General features: G+C 39.0%; 1 protein-coding gene across 1 annotated transcript in view; it reads right to left on the bottom strand.

Annotated features, from left to right (window-relative positions):
- NIPBL (NIPBL cohesin loading factor) overlaps positions 1 to 20,714 on the bottom strand; it is a 289,092-nt gene that overhangs the window by 117,745 nt on the left and 150,633 nt on the right. Inside the window, exons 9-10 of the mRNA XM_065405961.1 lie at positions 19,372 to 20,004; positions 978 to 2,549 (exon numbers count right to left, since the gene is read on the bottom strand). Of these exons, the coding sequence (XP_065262033.1) occupies positions 978 to 2,549; positions 19,372 to 20,004 (2,205 nt within the window). The remainder of the gene's footprint in view (positions 1 to 977; positions 2,550 to 19,371; positions 20,005 to 20,714) is intronic.

Raw genomic sequence — 20,714 nt, 5'->3', positions numbered from 1 at the left:
TATCATTTATTTTGTGGCCTGACAGACTTATAGATGTTGACACATTATGACTCTTCTAAAAGTTCTACATTCATTTAACATCTAAACACTTAAAACCATAATTTTTAACTTGATGGTAAGGTAGCTTTCACAATGTGGAGTTATAGTGTTTATCATCTAGATGAGCACTAAGAAACAAATTTGGTCATCCATCTAAATGAAGTGTTAATTCAATACAAAAATCACCCACCTAAAAACACTGAATGACATACAAGCTACATCAAGTAAGATTCTGTCTACACTACGAATTCAACTATGTCAGCAGACCAGGTTATATATCAGTTAAACTATCTTCAGTCTTTCAGCATAGATGGGATCAGACGGACAATGGTGTCTCCAAATTGAGTTCAAGGCTAATATGTTAAAACAACCACGCTGCTTTAAGCATATTGAGGGACAACCATGTAGTAGTATGTGGGTTCCTGCAATACTCATTTATAATGTAGATTGGATAGATGGGTTCGCCCAATACAACTAGGTGTCCCTACTGAATCATATCATTCCATTCATTTTTAAGAAGCTATAGGTTCCAGTAATAGTAAAAAGTCTTAGGGCTGGATTATACGTGCGTGTTTTGCACTGCAAATCCCTAATGTAGAGGCACTTAAATCAGTTTAAATCATATTTATACCGTATCTATGCATGATTTAGAATGGTTTAAGTGTTTCTACATTAGGGATTTGCACATAATAAATAAATCAGTGTAGTTCCACCGATGAAAGATTTCTAATATTGACAAGCCTTTGCATAACAGATTATACAGAGTCAAATGGAAACAACTCATGTAATCAAACAGAGAAATAATTAGTTAGTGCCAGTTCAATTAGCTCAACTTTAAAAAATATTTATTCAATTTCTATCAATAGCAATATTAAAAAAATTTAAGAAGAGAGGGAACTTACTAAATGTAATACAAATTAACCTTAAAAGAGTCTTACCTTTATTTGATTTGGATGACTTGTTCTTGTTGGGTTTAAAACAAGAGCTCCTTGATTTATCTTCTCTGTCTTTAATAAATTTTTGTACATCATCCAAAGAAAGCTTTTGCAGAACAACTACAGGCTTAGCGCCTTTATTTAGATCTTCTACCAGCCCAATCTTCTCCACTTTGTCCTTTTGTTCACCCTTAATTTCAGTTTTCCTTGGCTCCTGAGTGACATTGCCATCTTTATCACGCTTGATTTTTGGAATAACAAAATGTTTCAATGCACCAGATCTTCCCCCCAACAAATAACTGGGAAACTCTGCCTTATTGTCAGTGTGTGGTTTATTGCTATCCACTTTACTCTTATTACCATCTGTCCTTCGTTCATCCTTGCTGTTGGGTGATTTAAAACCAGGTTTATCAAGTCTTGATTTACTAGAATCTCCTTTACTTTCCTGTTTAATACGAGGACTGTCTGGTCTTGATTTCTGTTCCCCAGAAGAGAACCTCTCTCTTGACTCACCAGACTCATGTCTATGTTTTCTTTCTAGTTTCTCAGTTTTTGAACTATCAGATTTAATCCCATGTTTGGAGTCATGCTCACTTTTACTTGAGGATCTCAAATATTCAGGTCTTCTGATCTTGGATGGATCTCCCTTATATCGCTCTGATTCGCCCCTATCCTCAGATTTTTGTTTAAGGCTATCATGGTCACGCCTTGGAGTCTCAGGAATTGAACGTCCATCTGGTCTTTGTTTTGTTGGATCTGATCTACTTTCAGATTTTACCCTGGAGGGATCAGATTTAATTTCCTGTTTATGTTTAGATATTTCAGGTTTCTTCTCTGAAGATGGTTTACTAGAATCTCTTCTATTATCATGTCTATGTTTTGGTGTTTCGGGCCTACCTTCATTCTTCTGTTTTGGTGTTTCGGGCCTACCTTCATTCTTCTGTTTTGGTGTTTCAGGCCTACCTTCATTCTTCTGTTTTGGAGTTTCGGGCCTTTGTCTTATGTCCTGTTTGCCATTATTTTGTTTGCTCTCATTTTGTTTCACGTCCATCTGTCTGTTCTCATTTTGTTTTGTTTCCATCGGTCTGCTCTCATTTTGTTTCACATCCATTGGCCTGCTGTCATGCTTACTTTCATGTTTAGCTTCTATCTGTTTGCTCTCATTGTGTTTACTTTCCATCCATTTACTTTCATTTTGTTGCACTTCTGTCTGTTTGCTCTCATTTTGTTGAATATCTGTCTTTTGACACTCAGAATCTGACTTTTTCCTAAGGGTCTCAGGATGGTTTTCAGGTTTAAGTTTAAGAACTCCAACAGGGTCTTCTTGGGGAATAAAAATAGATCCATCATTACACTGTTTTATTTCTTCAGGCTTTTTGATGGTGTCTGAGTCCTGAGTTACAGTTGCCTGAGAGTCCACTCGTCCTGCTTGCTGAAGATCAATACTAACCATCAATGCTGGCCTTGACCCATTTCCTGCAGAACCTGTCTCCTGAGAAGCTGGTCTATTTCCTCCAGTAGCACCCCCAGCCTCCTGTGGATAAGAATCTTGTTTTCGCTTCTTCAAAGGCTTATCTGCAGATTGAAAGAAAAAAAAAAATAATACACATGAAAGGATAAACCTCTAAACGAAAGACCCCCCCAAAAAACCTGAAAAACAGTTTTCCTACACAAACACAGGCAACAAACCTACCCTATGAAAGTAAGTGTGTGTGCATATTCTGTAAACACATTTTCAGTATATTCATGGACTATGGTTAAATGTTAAAAGAACATGGAAGATAACATGCAGCATTCATAAATCAGCAAATGTAAACGTTAAAGTGTTCCTCTATAACCAGAATTGCTTTTTATGCATAGTGTAATACATTTTCTGCTGCAGGACACAGTTTGATTCAGTGCACGTATATGGTGGGGAAGAAAGCAGAGTTTTGTAGCAAACAAGGCATGGATTCTCTCTGCCCTGTTCACTGTGGTGTTTGGATTGTGTGCAAACAGCTTAAGGGACTAACACTGAACAGTGAGAATAAAAAAAATAAAAATAAACTACCACTTCTGGAGAAGTACAGTGGGAGAGTTGAGGACTGCACTATAATTCATATACACAAAGGGTCAGTATTATGAATTTCCAAACCTGAATACTTCACTTTGCAAGCTTAATTTTTTAAAATATTATTTTTGAATGAAATATATATATGATCTAACTTCAATGACTTGATTGGACAATTAAGATGTCAATTTACGGTTTACAATTTACAAAATCAATGTATACTTAGAGTAGAATCCCAATAATTTTGGATTTAAAATAAGCAGCACCTTGTCATGGGGTAGATTATAAGAAGTCTATATAAAAATATTATATAGCATGTATATCATCCATTAAACCTAATTCATTACTATCAGAATTTCACAACAAGGTATTCTAAATGAACATTCATCTGGTGGGTCTTTGAAACTAAAAACTTTACTTGCACTACAGCCCATACTTTCAGTCATCACAAATCTTTTTGTATTTTGCAAAACAAGACCTGAAATGTAGGGTCTGTTTTGTTTTTGTTTTTTAGCTTTTTAAATACCCAATTCTTTCCTGAATTTTCAGTTCTTTATTGCAAGATGGATTTTCCCAGCTTCACCTCAGTGTCAGAAGGGGAAAAAAAACCCAGACAAGATAAGAGGAAAAAACATAAAAAGGGTAACCTTCAAACTCTGAGGGTAGGCGGAGAGATGAGATAAAACTCCACAAATTGGTAATCTTCAGAGGGAAAATTACAACCTCTGGAAGATTCTCACCCTGGAGAGTAAAAAGCTTGAAGTATCTTCCCTAAAGTTAAAATGAGAGCAAAGTTGTAACAAGCAGCAACACGGTCAATAGCAATAATGTGAACAAGGGATTTTTTCTTCTTCATTTTTGTTCATATCTCTATCTACCTATCTATAGAATGAGGACTCGGATGACTCTTAAAAATGCAACATCACATACAACATTCACGACTGCAGAAGGAAACAGCAAGCAGGTATAAAAAAAACTCCACAAAAAAATTGGCTAAAACTACAAATAAGGAACATTGGAAAATGTAAACAAAACCTTTTTTTGAAGGTGGGAGCGCTTTACTTTAGAAATAAAAGTTCTGGAGCAAAGTGTTTGGAATAGGATTCCCTTCCAGCAGCTGAAGACAAGCAATAATGCATTGTAAATGTGTGATGAGAAGACCACATAATTGGCTTTGCATATGTCTATGAACACTCTGTATCCGGGAGGCAGGCAGTTGTAATAACCTTGCCTCTGATCAACTGACCCTTTTCCCAGACTTTTAGTTCAGGCCAGCCAGGTAATAGTAATATGAAATGAACTCAGACATCGACTAGACCTTTTGTTAACAGCATTAACCAGCAGATTAAGAAACAAAATAACGGTTGGAATTTCTAACTGCTTTAGACTGCTCCAAGTAAGAATTCCAAAGACATTTTCACATCCAGTGTACAGAGAAGGGCCTCCCTGAGGTGGGCATCAAAGTATGAGAATAATGTGGGGAAGCTGATGGGCTCACTAAGATGGAACTCTGACACCATCCAGAGAAGTCACGAGGGCCTGAAGCTCATTTACTCCACAAGATGAAGTTACTGAGGCTAGGAAAATGAACTTACATGAAAAAAAAATTAAGCTCAAAAGAGCTGAATGGCTCAAAAAGAATTTTTCCTTCAGTTTTGTCAAGATCAGAATAACTTTTTATGACACAGAAGGTTTTATAACAGGAGGCTGAAGAAGTTTCAAGCCCCTACAAACTTGACAAGAAGTTGTAGAGAAAAAGGTCTACCTTCAACTAGGTCATAATAGGCCAAAAGAGCTGTTCAATATATGTGGGAGGATTTAGTCTAAGTTGGCCTCAAACAAGCAAAGAAGGTGGTCAAGCAGTTTTTGGATGGAAAGGGACTGGCAATCTTCTTTCTAGCCAGTGCAACCTTCACTAATGTTAAGATGTCCTGACGTTACATTCCTGCCCGAGTTTCTTAGAGAAGAACAGAGACCACACCTTATTACTCATATCCAAATGTGGCTGATCTAGGACTCTGGCAAAAATGTTTCCCAATTTTTAAATACATTGACTGACCAAGCTCCATTTGGACAGGGTCTGGAACTATTAGGTGGATAGGGAGAGAAAAGGGTACGTATACACTGGAGATTAGGACAGATTAAACAGGAAGGAAGTTATGTGGGAGATGCCAAATAGGAATGGGAACTGGGTTGGAGGAGTAATTTCTGACAGATGTCCTCTGGTTAGGATTTACTGGTTGATGGGGTTTATTGTTTTATATGGTATTTGTAGCCTGCCTGCAGTCCTTATTCATGCACTCTATGGATTACCAATTCAGTGTTGCTGAGAGGATGCAATAAGGATTAAGATGTTACCATTAGACCTTATTGATGCTTCTTCCCAACCTTCTTCTCTAGCTAGCTGATTTAGTCCTCTAGCTAGTAGGCGTCTAGTAAATTTTTAAAGACCTAATCAGTTATTTAAAATTGTGGATGAAACCTGACTGGATTACTCTGTATGCCTATTTGTCTAATTGTCTCCAGATGGATACCCGGGGTCTAGCATGAGCAATGGGAGGATCAGCAAGCTAAAGTGGTTCTCCTGGTTTTATTAAATCAGGAATGTAGGCAGTCTCTCACACTAAAATTGGATTTATGCAAGCATGTGGTCTTCTTGCTTATAGATCAAAAGAGAGAAAGTGGGAGTATTGCTAGGATTCTCTTCTGTACCTCACATTTTTTGAAGGTGACTAAGGAGGACACATAGGAAAGAATCAGTTGCTAATTATTTGGGGTGATTGCGGATGGCTTTTCTGTATTGTTTCATAGCTGCTCTAAAAAACACAGGAATAATCCACGTAGATTGTGGCTCATGCCTACAGCTGGTCATGTTATAAATTCTGTTTTTGAGATGGGATGACAGAATGGGGATGGTGAGGCTTACACCTTTTGTCACGTTCAGACTTCCTTCATCTTGAGGAGACAATAATAGGGAGTCTGTGAAAGGACATAAGAGAGTTCAACATTGCTACGGAGTCGGACAAATGTAGTTTTCGCAGCATAGTTTTGAATGGATTGGAGGGTCCATTATTGTTCAAGATCTGTTTAGACTATCAACTCTTTGGTGCAGGAACTGTGTATTTCAGGTTGTGGTGAGTCAGTTCTAGCATAATTTAGTATCCATTTAGTCCAGTCTTCCCCAACTGTTTTTAGTGTGGGTTTAGGCTTGAATATGGCACAAAAATGGCTCTTAAATTCATCCACCATTCTTTTGTTCCTGAGAAGAGCAGAAGCTTGATTTAGATGATCATTCATCCAAGACTCCATAATGCTACCCCACCTATTCAATACTACTAGGAGAGGCAGTGAGATGGCCTGAGTACTTGCTTTCCAAGTATATGGCTACGACTGGGTGACAGCTAACTGCGTGAAACTAGTCTGGATCAGAGTGATGTTGGTTAGCTGGAAAAAAGACCAGAAGAAATAGTAGAGATGATATCTTCACAATTTCTCTTTCTCCAGGTTCACCATCTAGGAATTTTGTTAGCTCTCTTGCATACATCCAGATAGCAGCAGTGAAAACGTCTGCATTTTCATCTTTGCTTTGTAAGGAAGTTTAGACCTTTCCTATCAGATATGGATTTTGTCACCCTCTATCCATGCCTGCCATCTCCAAATTGGGAGTGGACCTAAGTACCCAAGAAACATCTGTCTGTCCACAAACATGATCTCTTAACAGCCATGTCCCACTGGAACTATGAAACTATAACACAAGGGGGCCTACCTCCCACCTCCCCAAGCAGCAGCAATGTGAGAAGCTGGAAGTAGCAGCAGCCACTGCCAAAGTTAAGTGACTTAGTAATATAATATAATAATATATGGAGATATACCTATCTCATAGAACTGGAAGGGACCTCGAAAGGTCATTGAGTCCAGCCCCCTGCCTTCACTAGCAGGACCAAGTACTGATTTTTGCCCCAGATCCCTAAGTGGCCCCCTCAAGGATTGAACTCACAACCCTGGGTTTAGCAGGCCAATGCTCAAACCACTGAGCTATCCCTCCCCCCAAAGTACTATTTAAGACCATTACCCAGTGCTAAGGACACTGCCCAAATTATAAAATTTATAGAGACAAAACACATTCAGAGTCCTGTTTCTTCTCCAACAAGCTTTTGTCTGTCATTTATCACTGTCTACGTCCAAACAAACAAACAAAAATCAGCACAATCTGACACTAATGAAGCAAAAATTAGTTTACTGTGGTCAAGTACATCCCTTAGGCTTTGAGATTTGAGCTTCTCTTACCCAATAACACCTGCTGGATGAAAGACTCTCTCACTAACACAGAGAGGTGGTGGTGGTGAAATCAGACCTACTTGTGAATTTTGTTCTTGAAACCTTTATGCCTGACAGTCAAAAAATAGGAAGCCCCTTTTCCCCTTGAAAGGAGACAGGGAAGGTCTTATGGATCCATGCCTGGCCTTACAAACTGCCACTAGCACCATCTTCCAGAATGATAGCTTCCAAATTTGAAAAAATATTAATTATATAAACTTTATTTTTTAATTAAAATTACTTCAAAAGAATTCATCTGCAAGAAACTTATGACCTTTTTTATAATAATACTCAATTTTCTCAGTCACACTGTTATGGTTACACTGAAAATTCTCTTAGTGAGGATCCTGCTGTTACATACGGAGGGTCTAAGATTTAAAAAAAAAAATTGCAGGTAGGATCAATAACCTTCTTAGCTTGCTATTGTCAAATACTCAGGATTGCAGAGAGGCAAGCTCACCTATCTATACAGTAACTGGAGTTCATAGAGATGTTTTGTCCTTGTGGGTGCTCCACTTCTGGTGTGTGCACGCAGTTGTGTGATTTCAATCAAAGATTTTTGTCAGCATTCCCTATAGATAAGGCCCTACTAAATTCACAGTCCATTTTGGTCAAAAATTAGCCATAGGATTTTAAAAAAGCGTAAGTTTCATGATTTCAGATATTTAAATCTGAAATTTCATGATGTTGTAACTGTAGGGAGTCATGGGGAGGTCACAAGGTTATTGTAGGGGGGTCATGGTATTGCCACTCTTACTTCTGCACTGCTGCAGGCAGTCAGAGAGTGGAAGCTGCTGGCTGGGAGCCCAGTTCTGAAGGCAGTGCCGCCGCCAGCAGCAACACAGAAGTAAGGATGGCACAGTATGGTATTGCCACCCTTACTTCTGCATTGCTGCCTACAGAGCGGGGTCCTCAGCAAGCAGTCACCACTCTCTGGCCACTCAGCTCTGCAGGCAGCAGTGCAGTAAGGGTGACAATACCATGACCCCCCAACAAATAACATTACGACCCCCCCAGCCCCCACCCCACAACCTCCTTCTGGGTTGGGACCCCCAGTTTGAGAATGCTGCTCTCCCCCATGAAATCTGTATAGTATAGGGGGTATAATAGGGAAGGATGGACCTACTGCTGCTCCAGTTGCTTCTCAACCATGAAGTCCAGGGGGGGAAGGACTCCAGTCACAGAGGGGAAGGATGGCAGGTAGTGGAACACCCATAGAGACAAAACATCTCTACAAGTAACCTCCTCCTCCAAGTTATTGTCCTGATGGGAGCTCTACTTCAGGTGACTCAAAAGCCATCCATGAACTATGGAACGGCATTCTGAGGAGGCAGATTCAGTAGAGTCTGGAGACCAGTCTCACCAAAGGCTGCATCTGCCCTGGAAACATGCATGATAGTATAGTGCTGGGAAAATATGCACAAACAACTGTCTGCAATCAGTATGTTCTTAAGTATGGCTTTAGAGGTGCATTGTGCCCTAATAGAATGGGCATTCATCCCAGGTAGGGGATGCACTCCAGACGCTTTGTAACATTCTAAAATTCATCCTGAAGCTCATTTCAATAATCTTTGGGTGGAAATCTGGCATCCCTTCATTCTCTCTGTGGTGCTGCGTAAAATCCAAAATATTGGGACATTCATGACCCTCAAACCAAAGGATAAAAATGGCTGCTTGGGAAAAGTCACCAACAGAAGTAACACAGATGACGGCCCCTTTTTGTGGAATCTGGAGCTCTTCCTATGTGGTTCCAACTGGTCTTTGGGGGGTTTGAAACTTGACTGGGCAAGACCATTGGGCTGTCTCCAACTTGCTATATTTCTCTTCATTGTAGGGATGTAGATGCCAAGAGATTGCAGGGTCCCCCTAGAGTTCTTCAGTGAGTGAAGGGATTTGTCTGTTGTATCACTGAAGAGCTTGGGCTCTTTGAAAGGAAGATCCTCCACTGTATTTTGGACCTCTGTGAGGAGACCAGAGGATTGCAGACACAGCTTGATGCATGACTACAGCAATTGCCAAGAACAGTTTGTGTCAGCTGCATGGAGAGACGCCTGTAGAGAAGCTTTGGCAATCATCTGGAGAGCTGAAATGGTTTCTTCTGGTCTTGAGGCAAATAATCAATGTGAGTATTTGCTGTAATTGATAAAGTCATGCTTTTGCCATTAAAGCACGATAGATGACAACCCTGAATTGTGGACTGGCCAAAGAGTAACTCTTAAGGCCAAAAAAGTCCAAGCATTTAAGTTCTGTATCATGAGAGGTTGATCTGGATCAATGCTGTCCATTTCTCTTATTAACGGCATTGACTACCAGAGAGAGATGATTGCTTTCTATAAGTGCATAGGAAGGATAAATACCAGGGAAGGAGAGGAGTTATTTAAGTTAAGGACCAGTTGTTGCCACAAGAACAAATGGATATAAAGTGGCCAACAAGAAGTATAGGATTGAAATTAGATGAAGGTTTCTAACCATCAGAGGAGTGAAACTATGAAAGCTAGCTAGCACACGCTGTGACAACCCATCACTAACCATAGATGGTTGAGAAGGAACTTGAGCAATGGTGGGTCTGCCCCTGCCTGACAAAAAAATCTCTTATCCAAAGTGCACAGGTGTGTGCACATACCTGTAGTGGAGCACCCATAGGGACAATAAATCAAAGAAGAAGATCATGCCTTCTTAAGTCACTACTCTGGAGATCCATGAAAACACAAAAAAATTTGAAGGAATTCAAAAACATCCTTCATCTTAGAAGACGTTGACTTTAGGCATCTTTTTTAACTTTGGTGTTCAAATTTCAGCCACTTAGATCCATAGATTTTTTTATTATTATTATTTTTGCTGTGATGGCAGTAGCATATCTGGTACTTAACTAGCATATCATAGAGACTAATATTTCCCTTTCCTAGATCCAGGTTCTGATGCAGAACAAGACCTTGTCTAAGTTTGAGTGGTGGTTACAGATTCATTATAAATCAAATGAGAGCCAGAACCTGTGGAACCAATAAACTGCAGTCAGTATCTGTGACCTGCTTCTTTGCGATTTTAACTGCCTTTGCAACCAGTGGAGTAGGTGGGAAGGCACAGAGGTGTCCTTTGGACATCTTAGAGGTATGACATCCAACTTTTCGACTTCCAGAATTTTTTTTCTTTTCAGGCATTCCTCCATTTTTTGTACTGTTACTGTACAAACAAATCCAACAACGGCTCCATGAACTGGTTTATGACAGTCTGAAGAACAGCTTGATCCAGCTACATTCTCCTGGGCATGCATCTTTCCTGCTGAGCAAAGGAAGGATGTGATGTTCTCTTTCTATCAAGTGCCGTGAGGGAAAGGGAAAGTTTTTGTTCTCAAGACATTATCAACATCATTTCTAGCCTCTTGTGAAATTACATAGGCTATGGTGGTGATATTTTCAGTGAGGATCAGCACATGATCAGGAGAGGATGTTGGAAATGAAGGAAGGCTAATCTGATGGCTCAGATTTCCAGTCAATTAAGGCTCCTTTCTAATCCTTGAACCAATACCGCTAGAGCCACTACAGAGTTCAGACGCACCCTTCATTCTTGGAAACTACTGTTTGTCCAATCTTTGAGGGTATGCCCACGAGCAAAGGGACATTATAACTGGAACCAGCATGTATATCTGCATCTACTTGTTTGCCAGGTCTGCAAGACAGCAGCGCCAGATGAACGGTGTCTACAAAGGAAACCAGCATATCAGGACCTGCGGTAATATGGTGGCTGGATGAGTGGTGACTGGGTCATTTAAACAATCTTCTCTAGTCTCTCCTGCAAAATGAACACTTTGTCCGGGGCAGTATCCAGGACTGTAGGTCATCAAGTCTCCAAGGGTATTGCAGCTGGCTCCTTACCATATTTAAAAGGAAGCCATGTTCCTGCAGATATGATACAGTTGCCATGAATTCTTACATGACTTTAGGCAGAGAGGAATCAAATGGTTAGACATGTATGTTCTGTTCTCCAAGAGTATCATGTTGACAAGGGTCTTTTGTAAATACCCATGGAAAGGTAGAGACCAAAAAAGAGAAACTGGTATTGTTACTGCCCTTCATTTTAGCAGAATTGTGGGTACAATCAATGGTTCTGCTGTATTAATATGTTAAGATAGGCCTCTTAACGATATTCGTAAAATGTCATGAAGTCACCTTAGTTACATCATCCTTTCATCTCCTTTCTCTATTTTGACTTTCTTGTGGATTTATTCAAAGACTTCAGGTCCATGATGTCTTGAGTGTCTCCATTCCTCTTCAGCATCTCAAAGGAGATTGATTCCATACCAATGATTCCTGGCTGGAAATGAGTTAAAGGCTGTAGAACAGAGCTAAACTTTTAAATATTTTAGAGTGAGAGAGTGTGTGTAAAATTAGGTTAGCATAGAACATCAAAAAGCCTTATGTTTCTAAAAGATTACTTGAATAAGCTTCCAAAGTCTCTGCAATAAGCAGATACCTAAGCTCTGCCATAAGATCAAGTCTGAAAGCAGAGGACTTTAGAAACTTGTGTTGAGGGGTGACTGCTAATTCCTGGAGCCAAAAGACCCAATCTCCTTCTAGTCACACAGGGAAAAGGAACACCCCATAAAGAGGGATGTCAGGAGAAAACATTGAGCCTAAGTAGTTCCTCAGCTGATCTGCCTTAGCCTTAGGCTGAAGGAGGCTTAAGAGCAGTTTTGCTGAATTCAGGAAGTTGAACAGCTTATTTTTGGAAGTGTGTTTGTAACAGGATGGTAATGTGGTTAGTGTAATTAGGAGCTGAAAGCTCACACAAGCCATTATAATTTTTCTTCTCCTGATCCATGTAACTCTCTGCTCCTGTCAAACTGACTAACGTGCCTCTGTATTGTTGGGGCAATTTACATTAGTACACTAGAAAATTGCATGACTAAAACTATGGAAGAGTGGCAGCTAAGCTTCAACACCATTCAGACACTGTAGTTCCCTACTAAATCTCTCTCATTTTAACAGTTTAATGTGTAACCTACTTTAACCTCTCCCAAGAAATAGGTTTTCATAATGAAAATGTTGAAAATCTAACACACATACTTAGAATAGTAAGAAAATCTGAAAAAAAATGAACACAGAAAAATGTAAAAAACTGGTAGTATCCTTAGTGAAAAAAATAATGACCATTTATTCAAGTACTACTTTTGTGAGAGACTGATTTACAATTTGGTTTATATCCACCAGCTTATGTAAGTGGCAAACTCTTAAATGTTTATTGCCAAATTGTTTTATGCTCCCCAACATTCCTCTGATAGTTTACTGATTTTATTCTGACATCATCATACCTTGGATTCAAAATTACTTTAACTAATTGCAATGACATTTATGCAGCCTGATAATGAGCAAAGCCTATGTCATGTTATGTTAATTAATATCAGAGTGGATTCAGCCACCAGTTACAAACTACAAAAGCAGTATGTTCATCTTAACTTGCAACAACTTTTTTTAGCTCCAACTCTGTATCTCCACTTTCTCTGTTACACAAGAACAAGGGACAAATTATTCGTTGGACAATTCCTTTTGTCATAAATCCTATTCTCCCATCCTTTCAATAGGTACAGTGGTAGTCCTATTATTAGGCCATAGTCTCAATAAAGCAATTTTATTTTATATCTTAAAATACTACTTTACTACTATCCTCAGAGACCAGATTCACACTTCAACAAACTTCTACTTGGAAGAGTCTAGCCTACACTGCCATTAGAGGGCTACACTTTAAAAAAAAAAAAAAAAAAAAAAAACATTCAGAAGTGTTTTAACATGTTTTCTTTGCTTAATCTGTTATTTCACCTTCTTTAAAATGGGAAATTCAAGCAATTTTTACAGATGGACTGTAACATCTAATTTCAGTGACGCTTCTGAAAGTGTCTACACATACTAAACTGAAATTCCTTTTTTCTTCATTATTACAATCACATCTATGTTAAACATCTCCCTATCGCCTATAAAAATAGGACATTAGGAAACTTTTTTCATTACCAATGCTACATAAGGACACTAGCTCCACCTAGTGTAGTGTACAGTGATACAAAATGCAGACTACATAAAGTTTACCTTTCACACATGCAAAATACATACAGCATCCTATTTTGTCTCATTTTCTTTTTTTGTAGGAACACTACATTTTTTATATATATCTCCAAGTTGTCCTCCTCCCACATTAAGTATTCACAAATGCCTCATTTCAACTTCTTCCTTGTATCTGTGACTCTATTTTTATACAGGATAAGTATACAAATGACAAAACAACTCATGTCTCTTTTTTTAAGGAAAACAAAGAATGATCTTAAGCTTCTATTGTTCATTTTGTACACCAGTAATACATTGCCTGTAGCTACACATTTTGTCATGAAATTTACAGGCAATATTAAATTACACACAATGCCTCAGGCAACGTCAGTAATTAATTCTTATTGCTCTCTGTGTTGTTTTTTTTAAAACGTAAAAGTTACATTACAAAAAGATTACTTACCAATAACTGTAGTTTTGAGTGTATTGCTCCTGCATATCCACACTCTTGGGATGTATGTGTCTGCTGCTTTCAGCTTGGAACCATCTAGAAAAGAAGTGCCCACAAGGGACATGCAAGTGCCCCCTCACAGATCGAAACACGGGAAGCAAATTTATAAAAGGGTCTGAGTAGCCGTTTCTTCCATTAGTTTGAAGAATCCATACAAGGATACCAAAGAAGTGGGGAGAATGGATCTTCAGAGGCAATGTACTGGAAAAATGCAGTTACTGGTAGGTAATCTTTTTCTCCTTTAAGAATTGCCTCTGTAGATCCCTAGTTTTAGGGAATTAAGCGCAGTAGCCTCTCAGGAGAAGAGCTGAGAATTAAGTGACAGTTGCATGACTGCTCTAGATTCATCAATTTGGGAGAGAACAGTACTCTGTACAGCTACAACTGTAACTCCAGGTAAGTTTCTATGACAGACACATTACATAAAAATGATTTTGAACCTGCCTGGGATCCAAAAGAATGAGTGTTCAATCCTACAAATACAGGGCCTCTAACTAAAATTATAGCAAATCTGAATGCAAGACTAATGCATTTTGAAACTCTAAACAGAAATGGATTCCCCTTTTGGATTTTTCACTAAAAGCTATATATTAACTAGATGACTTCTAGATGGGTTTTCTTCCTTCCTCTTTCTAAACAGTAGCGTAAGGCCCTATTAATATTATGAATATGTTATCTACTTCCCACAGTAACATATGTGGTCTAAGGAAAAACATTAACTAGTTGAGGTAAAAATAGGGGGTGATACTTTTAACCCCTGTAAGGTGGTCAGCCATTAAAACCTCCAGTTCATTCTCCTTGATGAGGTTATAGCATTCAGAAAGGCAGTTTTCAAGTTTAAAAGGTGCCTCTATTAATGTTGTAAGTATTAAGTTTAAATCTCAAGATATAATAGGCTCTTCAACTATTTGTTAGTGAGTATTTAAAAAAGTATAATATGATGCAAGATTAAAATTTTGAACAGTAGGATCATATGCCAAAATAATGTACATAAGCATCCTAACAGTGGCAAGAGACAAAACCAGATTTTTTTCAAATGAGACAGTCAAAAGTCTAAGGAACTGGTGTTGATAAAGGTCCAAATTGTTATCTAACCCAAAGAAAATATCTTCTGCTTCAAAAAACATTCCTTGTTGGAAATTTTCTAGATTGTAACTTTCCTGCACTTTCTTCTGGATCTGCATCCTTCCCACACAGAGTCACATGTCACTTAGGACACAAATGTGTTCACCATCCCTGTCTATCATGCTGTTTGCCAAAAATACTACCTTGATGTGTTTCTATAACTGAACTCTTTTACAAGGATAGATTGCTGGCCTATTGCTCAACCTCCAACCTGAAGGACTAATAGACTGCTTTTGGACTGCTGGTGCCCGCCCTTTGACCTGTCCGGCTTGGGTGGTGCTGTCAGGAGTTAAAACTCCTGCTGGCAGAGTGCTCAGGGACATTGGAGCACAAACTTTCCCTCCATCTCAAGGTGTAGTCCCCAGGGAAGGCTAGACTTCCTTAGAACACTCAATGTCAGAATTTTACGAAGTACACTGAACAGACTAAGATCAGAATGAAGAATGTGGCTGTGCTTCCAAGAGAAAATTCAAAAATAGTTAAGAACAGAAGCATCAATAAATACAGAAAGTCTGAAAACTTAAATTGATGAGCCCAAGTAGGAGCTATGAAAAATAGGTACATCCTTGTAATTTCTAATTTTCCTGACTATGATCAGAAGTAGAAACAGGGAGTCTTGTCTACCATCCAAAATAAAGAGGCCTATTAGCATATACAGGTCTACCCGTGTACTTGACCTGGGGTCAGGTCACCTCATGATAATTCTGGTCTCAAAGAGATGCAAAGATTATCCCATTTCCTACAAAATCCTTCAGGAATCACTCATGTTGCCATTTATGTCTTCTACTGACACCTGAGACTTGATAAACAGAAGCTGGATTAATCTGATGAGCCACCATTGCCATCTTTTCAGAGAATATATGTCCTAAGACAGATGTTTGATGAAGATGTTGAGGCCACTGTGACATTTATCTGGAGAGGCTGTCTCACTCCATAATGTAGGCTCATACTATTTATCATAATCTTCACCAGTTTTTTTCTAATACAGGCAAGTTGTTCACAATACTGATCAATTTAGAGAATGATTCCCTAAGTGGAAGAGGAGGAGGAGATGATGACTTGTTATTCCCAAGAGCAGGCAAAGAAAAAATTACAGGTTTTCCCAAAATCCTCAGTACCTTTTGGTCATGATGGAAAAGGTCATGTAAATGAAGGTCCAAATGACCATAAGGACAAAATAATTAAATGGATCCCAGAAGAGCTTTTTGGTGTGGGGCAGTGTATCAGGCTGATGCTTCCGACTCACATCTGATGAAGCTAAGGTCAACCATGTCAGTTCTTGGAGCAGCAACCTGTGTCCTGATATCTCCCTTTTTCTTCTTTATTCCAGAAAGATTTGGCACAGCCCAGAGAAAGAGGCATCTGCTTAGTACGCTGCTCCAGTACCATCATCAAAGTTGAGGTCTTCACTCAACTTGAAGCAGCTTTGTTCTGAGGGAGCTAAATACAGAGGTATTGGAATTGAGGCACTCAGTGAGGACGGCACCATAATCTCCAAAGTCTACAGATCCCCATCCCTCATATGTACCAACCAATCTCAAGAATCATAGCATTTCTTTCTAAAGAGCATCATTCATGCCAGTTCTGAAAAGAATCCCCAGGAGAGTTCCTCCTCTTCTCCAGAAAGATTCAACACCCACGGAAAGAAAATGTTCATATGCACCAAAAGCCTTGAAGTTTAGACTATGGCTGTGAGAAGCCTTAAGTGTGCATCTCTGAGAAAGTACAGTGCTGTAGAGACATCATAACCCCAAAAGATCCCATAGCTGAGGAAGCCTTGGGAAAGACCACCAAGCTTTCAATGGTTCCTGAGGGTGATCATATAAAAGAAGCCTTTGATAGTTCTAGAACCAGCAGGCTGAGATCAGCAGGTACTCTTCAAGGACTAAGCACCAAATACACTTTTGCTCATGTTTCTTATCCTGAGACATAAGCCATAAAACTCAGAGCAGCCTCTGGGGAATGACCCACTCAAGAACAGGAAACACTGGATGTATCTGTCCGTAGTGAACATCTTGGCTTTGCAGTATGGGCACCAATTAAAGCCTGTGCACTTGTTCTTGTCAGCCATACAAAACCAGGAGGAGAGAACTAGAGCCAAGAACTAGCCAGAAAAACCTAGGACAACCAACTGCACTGACTGAAGTCAGGTCGCACCACCTTAGGAATGGAACACTCAAGTTTTTACACACAATGGCAGAAAAGTTACTAAAAAATTAAGTAAAGAACAAACCTACACTTTTCTTAAAAACTAAGTATACACAAAAAATTACAGTGCAGAGAGACAGGAGACTAAGATGGTTCAGTACCCACAATGAGCCACAATGAAGTACTAACAGAGTGTTTTGGTCTATGAATCCCCTTTTACAATCTTGCTCTGAATATTTGAGTGCTGCAGAAGGGTGGTTATGCAACCCCAAAAGACACTGCTTTTCTAGATGGTTCTCGGTTAAAGGCCTTGGAGAACATCCCAAGAGCTGGGATCTACAGAGACAATTCTTGAAGAAACAAAGGGTTAGGAAATAAATTGAAAGCACTTAAATCAAGTTAAATTATTAGTAGAAGAAGTGTAGCAGCTTAGCTATTCAGAAAAGCATTTCCTTCAATCAAAAGTATATTAAAATCAGATTAAGAGGAGATACCTTTGAAGAGAGCACACATTTTTCTCCATATACTGATTATCTGCAATGATGCAAAATGTAACGTGACAAGACTCAAATTTATCACCAAATATAAGATTTTTATTAATTCCAGTTATAAATATTAAATGGGTGGATCAGCCACAACAACATTTAGGTTAGAAACATGTTTTGACTTATTTAACAAAATTTTTGGTCTAAATAAGGGAAAAACTTGTGCTCTCTCTGGATGGGTGATTAAGTCTGCATTTGTTAATACCCACATTTGGTGCCAACTAAAATAGAGCCCAGTCCAGATGTTGCTTCATACATGTCCAGTTGCAACTGCAGTATCAAGTCAGAAGTTGCCCTGTTTAACTTCAGCAAGGCTTTTCTCTGACACCTTTGCTAAATTAGCATCAGACTTTAAAAGATTTTCTCTCAGAAGTTAAACCACAGATAGTATACAGGCTGCCTTTAAACAAAACTAAGGTTTACCCATTCTCATTTAACATGCCCTTTTCACGTCTCACACACAAAACTTGTTTTCAATTTCTAGAGGTGGGGTTTTATTCCACTGTTATAACTTTATAACAAATGACCTTCAAACTGGTTAACACGATCAGAAATGTAAAATAGCACCAAGAAAGGATCATCCTGAAAAGGCATCTATGGAGGGCAGGCTTTAGATATAGATATTTAAATAAAGAGGGAAAGGGAAAACTCCAAAGGTTAGTCTAGCCTCTATGGCGTAGAGCAGTGGTTCTCAGCCAGGGGTCTGGGGACCCTGAGGGTCCGCGAAGCATGGCCAGGGTTAGACTCCCTGGGGCCCAGGGCAGAAAGCCAAAGCCCCTCTGTATGGGGCTGAAGCTCAGGGCCCTGAGCCCCATCACCCAGGGCTGAAGATTAAGCCTGAGCAATGTAGCTTCCCCAGGCAATGCTTGCTACCCCCTAATACCGACCCTAGCTTTTATATGCAGAAAACCAGTTGTTGTGGCACAGGTGGGCCATGGAGTTTTTATAGTATGTGGGGGAGGGAAGGCCTCAGAAAGAAAAAGGTTGAGAACCTCTGGCGTAGAGAACACAAGTCTGATAAGTAGGTACTGTATATAGTAGTTCACTGGAATATGTAATTTACAGATAAACAATGGTGTTCAGTTGATCAAAAACTAAGGCAACGTAGAAGTATATATTATCCAATCATACCATTCCCTTTAAAAAAAGATGTACAATTCTGAACCAATATATCTTTCATGTTAGATATGACTGGTGATAAAAATAGAAGTGGTGTAGGAATTCTATTGTAATTTCAAAAAAAGACGTTTTACTGTATAGTCAGTAAACTAGTGCACAAGGGAAGTGTCTCTCATCAACTAATTGATCCGTTATTTAATATCTGTTAGAAACTGTGATTCCATACATCAATGTAATTGTATGGTATTGTCAGAATTCAAGTAACATCACAAGCAATGTCCTCTCTATCCTGATCTAATGTCATGGCTCAAAATTAGAGCAGTTTATGAATAATTTAACTTTTATTTCTTATAAACCCAAATTAAAAAACCTAACAACTTCACTCTCCAGATTTTAAGGAATGCAAGCAAAGTAATACCAGATATTACACACATGAAAGGTCACAGTTCATCTTGGACAACAAAGATGACGGCAGTATAAGAACCTATACAGAACAGAATAGAACTATGTGATGATGGGAAATAATAGGATATATACACAATCCTTTTACCTTTATCTTGGACTTCTTTTGAAAATCGCTCCCTTTCAATAGCTGATTCACGTTCTATCCGCTCAATTTCAGCCAATGCATCCAACTCTACTTCATCATATGGCGTTATAGTTCCTTGTTGCGAAACCTGCTGCTGTGTCTGTACCACAGGAGTTTGAGGTTGTTTTGCAGCAACTGAAGTGTTCTGTTGTAAAACAGGCACTTGTTGTGCCTGAAGGAATGCTGTCTGTTCATGCTGAGGCAAACATTGAGCAGCATTTAGTGGGCGATTAACATCCTGTGGAGTAATGGGTGTTTTAGAAGTCTGTCCTGGGTACTGCACATTAAAAGGAATATCACCCTCTGACACATTACTGTTTTCCAAACCAGAAAGCATATCGTCCTGCTGGTCCATATCTGAAGATCTTACACGAGAGAGTCTTAACGTAAGTTTAGTGGAGTCCTTGGAAGGAGAACTAATGATATCATACATTGCAGCTTTTTCAGTCTGGTCTTTTTCATCCTTGCCTAACTTCATTTTCTTTTGTTTCTTTTGCTTTCTTTCTGGAGAATCTAACAATATGTCTGGGGGTACATCTCTAGGTGATGAATAAGGTGGAGGCTGAGATTGTACGATTAAAGGTGGTCTTGATCCTAGAATAATAATTCAGAAAAACTGAACAGTTATGGTGTTTCACAGTTTATATAAAAACACACTAAATATACCCTAAATTATTTATAATGTGTATTTCTACAAATATTTGTGCTTACAAAGAGTAAGTGTATAAATAAGATGCATGATGAAGACCATCCTAAGGCCCGATGTAATACAGTTAGTTGCAGCAAAGGATGACCATATTTTCTAGCAATTTATTTTAGCAATCCACATCTAGTGGATAAAGCACCATTCTAGTGAAGATAGCCAGAACTTTTCCCACAGTGCTTATAAGTTCAGGCCAGGACATCAACTATTAAAGATTTAGGTTAATGAAAAGGTAACCTGGTCTATGGGAAAAGGAAGGGTTGAAGGCTCCATAGATTCTCGTGGGGTCCAGTGATGAAAACTTAATGATGAGCTATAGACAGACAATAGTCACTATGTCTATGCATTTCCAAATGCAATAAAATGAAATCTGAACACGTCCATAGGTCACAGAAGGCTCCCTACTTAAAAATGTTCTTGGAAAGATGAAGCCAGGAAGCATTTCAAAAGCAAAATAAAAATGGCCTTCCTTTACTCTTTATCCCTGAGTATGTCTATTTCTTTTGCAACTTTCCTACTTTAGGGGAGTTCTTAGTCAATTTACCTAGAGGCAATGCTTCTGTCCACAAGTGACTGAGGATATTGTTTCTGCCATTACCTC

The sequence above is a fragment of the Emys orbicularis genome, chromosome 6, assembly GCF_028017835.1.
Source record: "Emys orbicularis isolate rEmyOrb1 chromosome 6, rEmyOrb1.hap1, whole genome shotgun sequence".
Taxonomy (NCBI): domain Eukaryota; kingdom Metazoa; phylum Chordata; order Testudines; family Emydidae; genus Emys; species Emys orbicularis.
This window is presented reverse-complemented; position numbering and strand designations above follow the sequence as displayed.